The 15,625-nt window shown below is 34.9% G+C and overlaps 1 protein-coding gene across 3 annotated transcripts in view; it reads left to right on the plus strand.

The window, feature by feature from the left end:
- Nucleotides 1-15,625, plus strand: part of EXOC2 (exocyst complex component 2) — a 275,073-nt gene that overhangs the window by 107,903 nt on the left and 151,545 nt on the right. For all 3 annotated transcript variants that reach the window (XM_086706457.1, XM_086706459.1, XM_086706458.1), the window contains one exon: nucleotides 12,523-12,648. In XM_086706457.1, coding sequence (XP_086562583.1) covers nucleotides 12,523-12,648 — 126 coding nt within the window. The remainder of the gene's footprint in view (nucleotides 1-12,522; nucleotides 12,649-15,625) is intronic.

Consider the following 15,625-nt stretch of genomic DNA (forward strand, 5'->3'; position numbering starts at 1 on the left):
AAAAACAACATAGATAATCCTAACACGGAAGAGCCTTTTACTTGGAAAATTGATGTGTTCCTTGAGCTCATATCAGGATGAGTTTTTATGATTTTATTTGCAGAATTCCAAACATACTTAAAAGCAGAAAGTGTGATAAAATAACCTCCAATGTACCTAACCTAGTTTCAGCAGTTATCAATTCATAGCCAGTCTTACTGTATCTGTACTCTTACCTGTTTTTTACCTCCCCTCACCCTGAATTTTTTTTTTTTCAACGTTTATTTATTTTTTTGGGGACAGAGAGAGACAGAGCATGAACGGGGGAGGGGCAGAGAGAGAGGGAGACACAGAATCGGAAACAGGCTCCAGGCTCTGAGCCATCAGCCCAGAGCCGACACGGGGCTCAAACTCACAGAACGCGAGATCGTGACCTGGCTGAAGTCGGACGCTCAACTGACTGCGCCACCCAGGCGCCCCCTGAATTATTTTTGAAGCAGGTCATATTCATTCATAATTATTTCAGTATGTAAGTTTCAGAGATAAAAATTCTTTTTAAAAACTGTAACCAAAACACCATTATGATAACTTAAAAGTTATTAATAATTTCTTAATATCAAATATTTAGTCTTCAAAATTCAGAATCAGTTTGATGTATCTAAGTACACTGATACCCTACCTTTTTAACTTACACTCAATGCAAAGGCAAAGGACATGAAATGTGGCATAGATATAGACTGAACATGTGTTTCCTAAAATGGAAAAACTAGCCATTAGTAAAATATGGCCCACAGACCCATTTCTGTTCTGGTTGCTCTCATTAATGCATGTATATGTCATTGGACACATGTTAGCTCTTATATACACATAATACACATTTACTACTTTCACACAGATGATGTAATCATATATAGTATAGGTGTATGTATGTGTGGATGTGTTTATATAAAATATATGTCTTAATTAGAAGTGTGCTGGGAATAAGCTGTTTGTTCATGATGTACTCTCAGTTGATATTTGAGTGTCTAAATATATAAGTGTAAGGTAATATGGGGGAGGTCTCCTAAATATCATTTGGATTTTTTATTGGCTATCTTCTCATTGTTATGTCATTTTAGAAATGTAAAAAACCTGGGATAGTGTCTAGTTCAATTGATGACTTTATGTCTATTGTGCATGTGAAGGCGGTATCTCAGAGAGTGACAACCCAGCTTCCCCTTGTCCTGAATAGGGGTGGAAGTAGTGAGCAGTTCAGATTTCTCCCCATTCCACCAGACTCTACTCCTTCTGGACCAGTGAGGTAGGACAGCAGGTTCTCTGTATTCTATTGTAGGAGCAAATATTTCATCAAACAGGATTTCTGAACATGATGATCATGATGACAGTGCCTTTATTTCATCTGGCACTTCATTATGAAGTTTCATTGCTTTTATTCAGGTATTCTCAGCATACTGTTTTCAAAATGAAACCTTATTGCATTCTAAATCTAAAGAATGAATTGTAAGTTCCTCTATTATAATATCTGTACTTTGACTTTTAACACTGGATAAGATAAATGGTTGTAATTGTTTAAACCCCTAGACAAAGAACAGTAGTCAAGAACGGAGACAGTCCTGTGAAATAAAATACAATTTTAAATAGATAGACTATACGTATTTCAGACAGGAAAAGGTTTCTTAATGTCTTTTTAAGTTGGTCTTTATGCATTAATTTAAGAAATCTAACATAATTTTTTTTTCAAGTCTTAAAGCCTTTCCATAGTGGTTTAAGGAAAAAAAATGTTAATTATATTTAGTCTTGTGGTCTTCAGAGAAAATTTCATAAGCAAAGATGGTGATAGATTTTCAGAGACAGCAATCCTATATTAAAAAAGCCACCTTTTTCCAAGGATTCTTTTGTATAGCAGAGCTATTCTTTTGTTAGCAAAGCTAGGTCATAATATTGATATTCTTATGGACACTGCATTAGACCTTTCTCTGAATTCTTATTTTTATAGTAATAACATAGGCTGGACTTAGTGGATGGTGTCTTCCAGATTATAAACACACAGAACAAGAGATTACCATTGTACCTTAAACATGCTTTGACATTTATCCCCAAATATTCTTCATTGCTTTTCTATGACCTACCTCTATAGTGCAAATGTGACTTTTGGCTTTTCTAAGGGGAGACACAGGGGAAAAAATATAGGGAATAGGCATAAAGATTAATATTTTAAAAACTCATCCTAGCTTAAATACTAAAGGAAGAGTTTGATTGTTTTTTTTTCCCCCCAGCCTAAACTGTTTAACCATTTTGCTACTATTCCCCTGCATTCACAGCAGCTTTATGTCCTGAATTGTTGTACAGAAAACTTTTACCACCTTATAAGAAGTGTCATTCCTCTCTTAAAATTCCTGTGAAACAGGTCCAAAATTAGACTAAGTCTTCAGGTTTCCTGTCAGGAAAAGCCTTTGGTTAGCCCCCTACTGACATTCTCAAACAGGATTTTTAAAGGTAGCCTTCAAAGGTGTTTTTTTCTTTGTTCTGAAAATGAATTTAACTCTTAAAATATATGCTGGCGATATCTAATAACTCAAGGGGAAGGGTATCAGCCTACTCATAGAGTAATTATTCCCTTCTTTCAGGTATGTATTTAATTAGGACTTCGCCCAAAGGACGTATTTGAGTATGGGCATAATCAGGGGCATTTAGAATAGGAGCAATAGCTTAAGTAAGCAGCAGATTCTTTAAAATAGTCACACAACAGAAGAAAATACATTTATATGTGGCTCAGGTTCTCTTTGAAAACTTTGAGATGATATGTCATACTTGAAAGGTTTATTCTGAATCATCACGGTGTGTATCTATTATGGAAGAAAAAGTATTAATAGAGGCTGTGCTAAATATCTACTCTTAATTTTTTCAAACACTGAGCAGATTATTGATTACTTGCTGAAATAAAAATATTTATGTTTATCTGATGATCTTAAGATATAAAAGGCTGTATTTTCCAGTTTATGAAATAACATGCATAGGGGCAGCTGGGTAGCTCAGTTGGTTGAGCATCCCACTTTGGCTGAGGTTATGATCTTGCAGTTCACGAGTTCGGGCCCTGTGTCAGTCTCTGTGCTGACAGCTCAGAGCCTGGAGCCTGTTTCAGATTCTGTGTCTCCCTGTCTCTCTGCCCCTCCCCCACTTGCACTCTGTCTCTCAAAAATAAATGTTAAAAATTTTTTTAATAAAAGAATTTTAAAAATAACATGCATAAAATATTTTTTAAAACTTATGTTCAATTTTCTGAATTTGCAGAGTATAACTAAACTATTTTTCTTGATATTTAAAAAGTGCACCTATGAACTTTGTGTACATAATTTATACATGTGTATATGTGTGTGTATGTATACATACATATATATATGTATGTGTATATATATGTGTGTATGTATATATATACATACACACTTTTAATTAGTGGAGTTAATAAATATAATTCTGGTATTTTTATAATGAAGGGTTAGGTAAATTTCCTGTACTCTTGGGGCGCCTGGGTGGCACAGTCGGTTAAGCGTCCGACTTCAACCAGGTCACGATCTCACGGTCCGTGAGTTCGAGCCCCGCGTCGGGCTCTGGGCTGATGGCTCAGAGCCTGGAGCCTGTTTCCGATTCTGTGTCTCCCTCTCTCTCTGCCCCTCCCCCGTTCATGCTCTGTCTCTCTCTGTCCCAAAAATAAATAAACGTTGAAAAAAAAAAAAAAATTTAAAAAAAAAAATTTCCTGTACTCTTGATTAAATTGCAACCTCTATAGGGAATAGGCAGCAGATTAATCATATTTTCTATAGAACTACAAAAATATTTCCATAGTTAAAAGACAGTAAAAATGTCTTTTTATTATTATACATGCATTAAATGTTATATATTTAACAATATATATTATATACATAACAATATATAGTAATATTGTTATACATATATTAAATATTTTAATAAAATTATAATTTTTTTAAGTTGTTACAATGAGGTTGTACCTAAGGATGGTTCTTTATGAAATTTATTTTCTGGAGATTTAAAAAATAATTTCTTTCCTGAATTTTGATCATAACAGTATGAATCTAGAAAAATAGAAGTTTATTTAAAAAGAAAAAAAAGGAAAGGCACAACAGCAGCTACAGATAGAAGATTTTGATTTGATCTACCTGCTCTTCCTAAATCCCTTCTGATGTAGGTTATACAACCCCAGCTTTATCTGTAGCCTTGTTTTTTGTTGTTGTTGTTGTTGTTGTGACTAGAGGATTTTTTTAATTGGCTCTAGAAGATTAAATGCTTCTAATGGGATTTTAGTCATTTGCTTTGAGATTTATAAGCTACAAGGGATATATAGAATAAGGCAGATTCAAGAGAGAGAAGTAGAGGTACCAGTTTAGGACTGTTATAAAAAAACTCTATTCAGCAGCGTGGTGGTCTGATTTTCTTTTCCCCTTTGTCCTTTTTTACAGAAAGGGAAAAACCCAAGTGATGTTCAGGGTGCCATGAATTAGATTTACAAGGCATACTATTAGAAGTCATCCCTGTTGTTTGTAATAAGTGTAAGTTTATATAAGCAGTATTCACTACCTGAATGCAGATCAGCAGGTTTTTATATAATGACTGTAGATTTGTTTTTAAATCTAATTTGAAAAGAGAATTTTAGCTACCAAATTAAAATTAAGAGTAGTAATTAATACTAGTAATTTAAGTAGTGTTTTAAAGTCAGTAACTTAGGACTTGAGAATTTGATTTACTGTTTTGAATAACATAGCATTTGTTTGTAGATTTGCATAGTAAAATAACAGCTGTTAAACATCATAGGAAAGAGTTGGATTAAGTTCTTTTTACTTGTTTCTTCTATTTTATACTAGATTCCATTCACCTTACAATGAATGAGTGATCCATCTTTGTTAAGACGGGCCAATAAGGCTTATGTCAAAAGGACCTTTTTTTAAATTTGTTATCCTAGCAGCTGGTTCTTTTCTACTGTCTTGGCTTACTGTACATCTGGAAGAAGACATCTTGCAGCTGGGAGCCATTTCATGTCTAATTCATGTCCCCCTATCCTTAAGAGAGAAAAAAAATTTTGACAGTGCGTGTCAAGCACACATTGAATGCTAGCATTAACTGGTAATTTTAAAATATTCATTACAAATATTTTGTGTTATGTCATTTTGTAATAATTCTATTGCTTATATATTCTGAGCATGTTTTTTCTATTTAGATCTATAAAAAATTACAAAAAATATAGTACTTATTTATTTTTTTATTTAAATATTTTTTTAAATGTTTATTTATTTTTGGGAGATAGACAGAGTGGGGGAGGGGCAGAGAGATTGAGGGAGACCCAGAATCTGAAGGAGGCTCCAGGCTCTGAGCCTGTCAGCACAGAGCCTGACGCAGGGTTCCAACCCACGAAGAGCGGGATCATGACCTGGGCCGAAGTCGGACACTCAACCGGTTGAGCCACCCAAGCGCCCCTAAAAAATATAAGTATTTTCATAAAAGCATAAATAATTTTATTTTGTTTATTCACCTTTCTAGCTTATTTCAAATATCTGGTTCTTGTTTACATAGCTAATGTTAGCTAATAAATACTTATTCAAAATTCACACTTCTAGTTTTGCTTTTAAAATATATTCTACTGTTTTACCTACTGTTTTGAATGATGTTAAAGTACACCAGAATTTTTGCCTGGAACCTGCTTAGGACAGTTGTGACACCCAAGAAAGTAAAGTGAGGTTAACAAAGAGTATGTTAAATATGTTTCCCTTCATTTAATTTAGATGAAATGATCCTCTTTAAATTAAGGAAATGCCCCTGTAGCAACTTTAAATATAGAGACACAGTAAGATCAAAAAGAACATTTTTATCTGTTGACACAGGTCTAATTCGTGAGGAATTTCTAATTCTGTCTTGATATAACCACCACCCCCTACTCCCCCCCCCCCACCCCCTCCAGATTTGGCATTGAAATTCTTCTGTGTGGTGTGCTTGAAAGGAATCCTATCCTGCCTGTGTCTGTGGAGGCTCCTGGCCCGTGTGTTTGGTCAACAAGCAACAGTGGGTGGTCGGGCTGCAGTGCAGGACAAGGGCCCGCTGTGCGCAGGAAAATGTGTTCAAAGGTGTTTAAGGGCGGTAAGGAAGTCAGCCGCCCTTCTGAGATTCCGGGGGCTATAGATCAGTGTTCTCCACACTATTGTAGACTGTGAGAAAACTTGCTGCAGGAGGCACGAAGGATGAGAAAATATAGTAAACTTATTCACCTGGTTCCACATCTGCAGGCTTCCCTTAAGAAAGGACTCTTCTGCCCTTTATGTTGTATAGTCTGTTAAATAAATATTGACTACTATTTGCATTGAAAATAGGGAAAACTTGCACAGCTTGAGTTGAAAGGATTTGATTGATACATGATAAGGTTTCCTGGAACTCTTTTGGAGTACTAGGTACAATAAGCATTTTCTACAAAATCAAATTCATTATCAGGTTTTTTTCCTTAGGAATCAATGTTTTAATGTAAACCATTAAGTTTTTGGGCCTAAGGGAAGATCTTTTCAGATCTTTTAAGAGCAAATTGTGAAAGATTGTTTATTTTCTTTTAGAAAAGTAATACATTTTAAACTTTTGATTATTTCTACGCTTGCAGCTTTATTCTTTTAGTGAAGTGACTAGGATTGTTTTATTAGTGTCCTATAGAAAATAACTTCTGCAGCTTTTGAAAACATCTTTTTCTTTTTCTCTTAATTAAAACAAATTTTCTGTTCTGTTTATATAGTATCCTTAAAAGGGTTTTTCTGATTTTATGTTTGTTTACAATCTGTTAATTTCTCCTACATACTCACAATTAGAAAAAGTTCCTTTTGAGGTATAGAAGCTTTAACTGGAGAAATAAAACATAGATTTTTGATTGTCAGTAATTAAGAAGTTATTATTTTTAAAAATTTTAAGTGTTTGAAAGTTTTTTTTTCCCCAATATGCTTCTTCCAGCATCTGTAGATAAGCCATGTATCTTTTTTTTTGATATATTGGTGAAACTGTAACTCAAATACTAGTTTGTAGAATTTAGAAGACATGGCTATATACCCTTTTAGTTCTAGGATTTTGTTTTTATCATTTTTCCTGCAAATACCACATAGGATTTTGGAACTAGAAGTACTGTAGTGTTGGTTCTCATGCTATCGGGTATGTTTCTGTGTGGAATTTTGTCTCCAGAGTAGTCTTTACACTGTTCCCCAGCTAACTGTTTATAGCCAAATAATTTTGATCTTATAAGCATTTATTCCTTTGAATGTATTTATTGGTTACCCTGCTTCGTGTCTTTAAAATAGCCAAGCTGTAACAAAATTCTGATGAATTTCAGAACAAATTCTGATGAATTTCAAAATAGGTTTCACTGTTACTTTTTTGTTGTCTTTATATTTTCTTTATATAATTTCCATTTAAGGCTTAATTTTCACATTTGCTCTGTAGAGGCAGACTTTTTATACATTTACATAACAATAGTAATCAGTGACCTAAGTTGTAGGAATAGTGAGCAAAAGAAACATATTTTCCATTTTATTCTCAGTGGTGATATAAAGTTTCAGATTTAAACTTCATATCTTAGAATCATTATTTTACAGCCAAAAAAGACTTTAAAATTTTTATAGTTTCAAGTCCTGATTTTTACAGGTGATGAAGCATTGGCCTATTATGACTCCTTCAGCTAGCTGTAGAATTCCATTCCAGTTGTAAAACCATGAGAATCCTGGGTTAATCCCTGCCTCAATTTCAAATATAGTGAACATGTTGTTAGTATTAGCACAAATGAAGCCAGAAAGTGATAACCTTTCATCAAGGCTGCAATCCTACTTTTAATTTTTTTTCATCTAGAAAAAATTGTCGAAACAGTTAATTTCTGGAGAAAATTTACTGCCAAGAAAACAAATGATTTCTCATAACCTAATGCAGTATTGAGAAAGACATAGCCAAACACAATTTTACAAAAACTTTAGTCTCTGTCACCTGTAAAATGTTCCATTGCAAGCTAAAATTCTAATGAAAGAACTGAAGTTGTGTGTATACACTTGAACACCATCTTGTATGCAGGGGCAGATAACTTAGGTTGTCAGGGAAAACACACAAGTAAGTAACATAAGTTTCAGTTGCACATAAGTCAGAGCATGATTTTATGAAACTTCCTAATTATTCACATTTATTTATTTTTTTTAATTTTTTTTTTAACGTTTATTTATTTTTGGGACAGAGAGAGACAGAGCATGAATGGGGGAGGGGCAGAGAGAGAGGGAGACACAGAATCCGAAGCAGGCTCCAAGCTCAGGTATCAGCCCAGAGCCCGACGCGGGGCTCGAACTCACGAACCATGAGATCGTGACCTGAGCTGAAGTCGGACGCTCAACCGACTGAGCCACCCAGGCGCCCCAGCTAATTATTCTCATTTAATAAACATATGTTTTGTATAATGTATGTATGTCTCATGAACACATCAAAAGATGTTGCTATCATTGTGTTGTAAAACAGCCAAGAAAATATGCTGATTTCTTGTAAGGTATTTTAAAGCCTTTTGTTGATTTGATGTTACAGAAATAGTTTTTCTCATTTTTTTGTTTTCTTTTTACTTATCGTCAAAACCACTTCATATTTGTAATAATTTTATAGTGTAGGAATGCCACATCATGTAATTTAAGTTTAAAAGGGCTGTCAATCCTCAAGGATTTTTTTCTTTTGACATTTGATAGTAAATAGTTTCTGTTAAATGAGATTTAAAATGTTTTAATTTTCTCTTCAAAGGACAATCTTCCTAATTCCCTGTAAAATAACTGATGATAAGACCTTTTCTTAGAGCAAAAAAAAAAAAAAAAAAAAAAAAAAAAAGTTAGAGAAATGCATTTGCGAGTTTAATGCCCACTGTTGAGTTTTCAGGGCTGATGAATGTGTGTGGTGCTGTTGCGCTATCTTCTGGTCACTCAGTAAAAATGCGTCTTACAGATTTGTTCCAGATGCTGGTTAGTCCTGAGGGTGTATATGCTGTTTTAACTCCCTGATGCTGTGCTACACTGGATGGTAATTTGACACTGCCAATTAAGAAATCAGTTCATGTTAAACTTTCTTTTCCTGATATAATAGAAAATGATGATATGGTTTCTAATAGAAGAAAAGCATATTCATAATATAATTTCTGTTATTAAAGGGGAAGATAAATCAGTGCTTTAACAGTTTCAAAATTCCAAGATTTACTTAAACTTCATAAATTACTTAAAATTAAACTATTTAAATTAAAGTTGTAAAGACATTATTTATGGGGAAAATCTTTTTCTGAGGCTCTACTTGAATAATGATAATTATATTTTTCTGTAGGAATGGTACATAATGTATTTTTAGGAAACTAGGAAGTGTTTTCCTTCTTAATTAAAAATGTATAGTCTGGGGGGTGCCTGGGTGGCTCAGTCGGTTGAGTGTCCGACTTTGGCTCAGGTCATGATCTTGCGGTTTGTGAGTTCGAGCCCCGTGTTGGGCTCTGTGCTGATGGCTCAGAGCCTGGAGCCTGCTTCGGATTCTGTGTCTCCCTCTCTCTCTGCCCCTCCCCCGCTCATACTCTGTCTCTGTCTCTCTGTCTCTCTGTCTCTCTCTCTGTCAAAAATAAATAAACATTAAAAAAATTAAAATAAAATTAAAACGTATATTTCTGAAACCTTGAAGAGTAACTTGTAACATTTTAAAATTAAAACGTTCTAGGGGCTTCTGGGTGGCTCAGTCGGTTGGGCATCTGACTTTGGCTCAGGTCATGATCTCAAAGTTCGTGGGTTTGAGCCCTGTGTCGGGCTCTGGGCTGACAGCTCAGAGCCTGGAGTCTGCTTCAGATTCTGTGTCTCTCACTCTGTCTGCCCCTCCCTAGCTTGCACTCTGTCTTTCTCTTTCTCAAAGGTGAATAAATATTTTTAAAAAAATTTTTTTAAGTAAAACATTCTTTGTACCTTTTTATATAAAATTTTATTTATACTATAATTTTAATGTAAATACTTATTGTGATGCTAAATAAGTTTGGTCTTCTTTATATTTCCTATTAAAGTATGTCAGAAAATTGATATTATGATACTAATTTCCTGAATTCTATAGTTAATAGCAGTGGCAACTGTGTAACTGCAAAGGAAAATGTCATATCATTAAAGCTTCTACACACAACTTCTTTAATACAGAAAACAATCAATTATAAAAATACTGTTTCTCCATTGTATTTTTTTACTCTGTATCACATATCATTTATTTTGTTTTCCAAAGTAGAAATGCAGGTAAATAAATTATTTATATTTAGCACTTTAGTAGAACATAGTATTTCTTCAATACAATTCTGTTCCACTAAAAAATCTTTTCAAATGATTTAATTTCTATTTTTACAATCCCTACCTTAGTAGAATTTGTGAGAATAAAAGGAAATAGCTCATAGTGTATCATGTTAAGTGGCTCATGTTAGGAGGAGCTTGTGAAGGCAGGTTCTCCATAGCATGTTTTTACTGTATTTTTTATTTATTGCTTTATTTTTTTGCCTCCACTACCAGAATGTAAACATTTTGAGAGCAGGGCCTTGTCTATTATTCATCACCTTATCCTCAGGGTCTACAGTTACTGGCACATAGGAGGTACTCAATAAATACTTGTCAGTGTTACTGAATAACTAATATTATCAGTGGCATAGATATGTTTTATCTTTTGTATCTGAAAACAAATCTATAAGCTTTTATTATTCTACTAAGTTATAAAAAAAGGAATAGAGTTCTTACTGAATAATTTAGTACCAGTCACTCAGTATATATTGAGGGAGTTATTTGCAGAAGGTCCAGTGATTATGGACACAGATATAATATTTAATCCTTACACCTGAGAATATAGTATTTTCATTTGGAAATAGGAGTAACTTGCCTGTTAATGAACATCAGAAGGTAGAATGTCAAGTCAGTTGAATTATGTTACTTTTCACTTGTGTCAGAAGGCAGAGAAGATAGGTAACACTTTGAGTTGGAATAAGAGGTGACTTCATGGAGCAGCTGTAATTCAAGTCCTATTTTTTTTTTTTTTTAATTTTTAATGTTTATTTATTTTTGAGAGAGACAGAGCACAAATGGGGGAGGTGCAGAGAGAGAGGGAGACAGAATCCAAAGCAGGCTCTAGGCTCTGAGCTGTCAGCACAGAGCCTGACACAGGGCTTAACCCCACGAACCGTGAAATCATGACCTGAACCAAAGTCTGAAGCCCAACTGACTGAGCCACCCAGGCACCCCTCAAGTCGCGTTTTTAAGAATGAGAGTTTAAGTGGGTGGACAGGAAGGATAGGTGAGGCCTTTCAGGTGGAGAGGGTAGGATACAAGGCAGAAAAATGTAAGATGATTTTTCATAGGGAGAATATGTAAATGTCCTATGCATGGCAAATTCTCTGTAAATGTGTTGAATTCAGTTTGTTTTGAACATCTTTGGATGCCCAACTAAAGAGCTCAAAGTGGTGTAGATGCCTCTACAGACTGACAAGGCAAATGTTACCACCTAAAGCCAATGTCTTACTAACTCATTAAGCAACATGGGATACTAATAGTTCTTGATATCCATTTTAGGAAAAAATGTTTCCTGGTTTTTAGAATAATTTGGGTTGGATTTATTTTTTTAATTTTTTTTTAATGTTTATTTATTTTTGAGAGAGAGAGACAGAGACAGAGCATGAGCGGGGGAGGGGCAGAGAGAGAGGGAGACACAGAATCTGAAACAGGCTACAGGTTCTAAACTGTCAGTACAGAGCCTGACGTGGGGCTAGAATTCACAGGGTGCCAGCTCATGACCTGAGCCAAAGCTGGGCATTTAATTGACTGAGCCACCCAGGCACCCCTGGGTTGGATGTCTAAGGGTTTTGTGGAAGACTTCTGAGAAGAGAATCAAGAAAGCACTATTTTGGTGATATTAATCCAGACAGTAAAGAGAGTTTCTGGACAGTAGTAAAATGTTAGGCTTCTGGAATATTAACAGTGTGAGGTGGGAAGGATCCAAATTAGGCGGCTGGCATCAGGAATAGAAATAGGGGATCAAATCCCACATACCAAAGAAATCAGAGGATTTGGAGATTTAAATTTTACAGGAAAGTTAAAGATTTATGCTGTAAGTCTGCTCCATCAAAAGAATCAGAACTCCGTGACTTCCAAGCGCCAAGTTGTTTTTCAAAAAAGGATTTCTCATCCTGATTTTTATTTGTAGACTTTGTCCCACCCTTGCCCCTGCCAGTATTGCTGAATATTCATTCTAAAATGAAACATAAGTTTCTTTCATGGTTTGTTACCTCTCTGTATTAAGCCAAAGAAATGGATTGAATCCTACAAATCTGTCATGGTGGGAATGACTTTTAAAAGCTATTAAGAGAAAACATTTTTTTATTTTGCTTAGTGAATGTCTTATTTAAAAGAATGGAACAATTGATCAAGAAATAACTCTGAGAAGCAGTTCATTACATCAACTAAATAAGAATATATGGAATGTATGGAAATGTCACCTCTCTTCTAGGTACCCCAGGCCTTCACAGTCCCATGTTGGATCTGGACAGTGATACACGTCCCTTGGTGTTGGGTCATCTTAGTCAGACAGCGTCATTAAAGAGGGGCAGCAGCTTTCAGTCTGGTCGAGATGACAGTAAGTATCTCTCTCTACTCCTACTTTGTCTTTTAAATTTGTACTTCTGTAATTTCAGACATTTTTGTCTTGGAAATTTTCCTTGTGTTGCTGCTGCTAAGTATTACCAACCTTCACAGGTGAATGTATATTCAACATACACAGTTAAAGTCTACTTTAATTTTTCCTGTGGTTGGCTTTTAAAGAATATGCTACAGAAAATATTTTGTGAGAAATTCTTTAACATGACATTTGTAATAAAAGTAATCTCTATAGTCAGTACAGAGAAACACCTTTTGTATGCATTTTAAAACTTGGTTTAGAAAGAAGGGTTAATAATATATTAATTACTAATCATTTTTTCCTGAGAATAAAGTATCTTGAATTGTAACTATATTGCATTTCCTTTGTAAAGTTGATATTTACCTATTGTTTATTTACCTGTGTGAGATACAAAATATATCGGTTATAATGCATTTGGGTACCAGTTAAATGCTGTTAGTCACTAGTTATTTATAACCTCAATAACAAATCTAAGAAATCCAAATAGGGTGGGGCGCCTGGCTGGTTCAGTTAGTAGAGCATGTGACTCTTGATCTCAGGGTTGTGAATTCAAGGCACATGTTGGGTGTAGAGATTACTTAAGAATAATTTTTTTTTTTTTAAAGAAAGAAATATCTTTCTTTAATAGGCTAATAGAAATATCTTACTTTATATTAAAAGTAAATACCTCAAAGTTTATTTTAAGGTATTTTATGTTATTCTTACAAGTATTGGAGTTTACTTTTTTGTGTGTGATTTTTTAAATTTTTTTAATGTTTATTTTTGAGACAACAAGAGGGAGAGAGACAGAAGGTGAGTCGGGTAGGGCAGAGAGAGAGAGGGAGACACAGACTCTGAAGCAGGCTCCAGGCTCTGAGCTGTCTGCATAGAGCCTGACGTGGGTCTCAAACCCACGAACCGTGAGATTATGAACTGAGCCGAAGTCGGACACTTAACTCACTGAGCCACCAAGGCGCCCCTCTGTTTTTTTTTTTAAAGAAATTTTTCTTTACGTTGGTGAGAAAACAGTTGTTCCTTATTTTTCTTTGGAGTGGAGGCATTCTCCATGACAGACTGATCTTTGAGACCCAGTGGTCCATATATGTAGAATGTCTATATACTGTGTATATGTAGAATACATGGAAGTGCAGTAAGCCAGGCCACTCAGAGAGCTTGTTCAGCATCAGAGCCAACAAGGACTTGGTTCAGCATAGGGTGTTTTCACTTTAATTTCCCAGCAAATAGTCTTGCAAAGAATATATGAGATAAGGATACTAGTTGAATTTCTCACAATAGTGTTATATAAGTAATGATCAATATAGCTGCATGGAGGAGCTCAAACCTTTGAAACACTAATTTGGGGGAAGATATCATAACAGTCTACTTGCCACCACATGAGGCACGTGTTTCAGTGCTTCAGTTTTTAGATTTTCTTCTCCTATTTATTATCATTGGCCCATCATGCACTCGGCTGTGGTCTATGCTATGTAGCATGCTGCCTGTCATTTGGAAAACAGTGTTTATCTGTATTTTTTTTTGTCTCTTTCAGCTCTGTCTCAAGATGAAAAATACCTCTAATTTCATTAGACTCATATCACATTATCATTAGGACTCCTTTCATTGGTTGTCTGTTCAATTATAGACTCCATGAAGGCAAAGACCTGTTCTGTTCATTCAGTATTAGTGGTCAGCATCATAGATAGACGTTATGGTATAGCCACAGGATTAAGACACAGGACACTTAATAAATATTGGCCAAATAGACAAGTACAGTTTGTAATGTACCCCTAAATAAAGAACTATGCCTTTCACGTATGTGACAACAATTTAAAGCTTTTCCCCCCAACTCATAGACAAAGGGCTAATATACCTAAGAGGTAAAGAGGCTCTGTAGGCCACAGATAGGAAGTCTGAATGGCTCTTAAGTATATGAAGGCAGGTATTCAGCCTCACAGTAAAAATTTAAAAGGCTATGAAGAACGATGGGATGTGAGTTTGGCAAAATCCCTAAATTTTTATTGTTTTAGGTTTTATGTATTTGGTTTGTTCATTGGTAAGATTATAAAGAAGCTTATATGTGTTTATGTGTGTTGCTGGTGGGTGTGTAAAGAATCCCTGTAGAGGACAGTTTAATAATACTTTTTAAAATCACAACTTCATGTACTCTTGGACCTAGAAGTTCTTGTTCTGAGAATTTATTCTATACTGATACTTGCATATGTGCTAAATGTTGTAGGTAAAAAGTTATTGATTAAAACACTTATTTTGTTTTTTTTTTTTTGAAGTACTAATTTTAATGACAAAACATTGGAAACAGTCTTATCCATTAAAAGGGAATTTTTAAAAATTATCATACATACAAAATATGAAATACATTTGACCCTTGAACAACACTGGTTTGAACTGTGTAGGTCTACTTATACACAAATTTTGTTCAGTAAATATATTGGAAAGTTTTTTGGAGACTTGTGACAATTTGAAAAAACTCTTAAGATGAACCAGGTATCATTGAAATACAGAAAAAATTAAAAAGGTATTATTGTAAGGGTACAGTATAATACATATAACACATAAAATATGTATTAATTGACTGCTTTAGGGGCGCCTGGGTGGCGCAGTCGGTTAAGTGTCCGACTTCAACCAGGTCACGATCTCGCGGTCCGTGAGTTCGAGCCCTGCGTCAGGCTCTGGGCTGATGGCTCAGAGCCTGGAGCCTGTTTCCGATTCTGTGTCTCCCTCTCTCTCTGCCCCTCCCCCGTTCATGCTCTGTCTCTCTCTGTCCCAAAAATAAATAAACGTTTAAAAAAAAAAAATTTTTGACTGCTTTATGTAATTGGTAACTTTCCTGGTCAACAGTAGGCTATTAGTAGTTCAGTTTTTGGGGAGTCAGAAGTTATTCATAGATTTTTGACTGTGCAGGGGATCGGTGTCTCTAGCCTCTGTATTGTTCAAGGGT

Source organism: Puma concolor, chromosome B2 (assembly GCF_028749965.1).
Source record: "Puma concolor isolate L17-30 chromosome B2, mPumCon1.1.hap2, whole genome shotgun sequence".
Taxonomy (NCBI): Eukaryota; Metazoa; Chordata; class Mammalia; order Carnivora; family Felidae; genus Puma; species Puma concolor.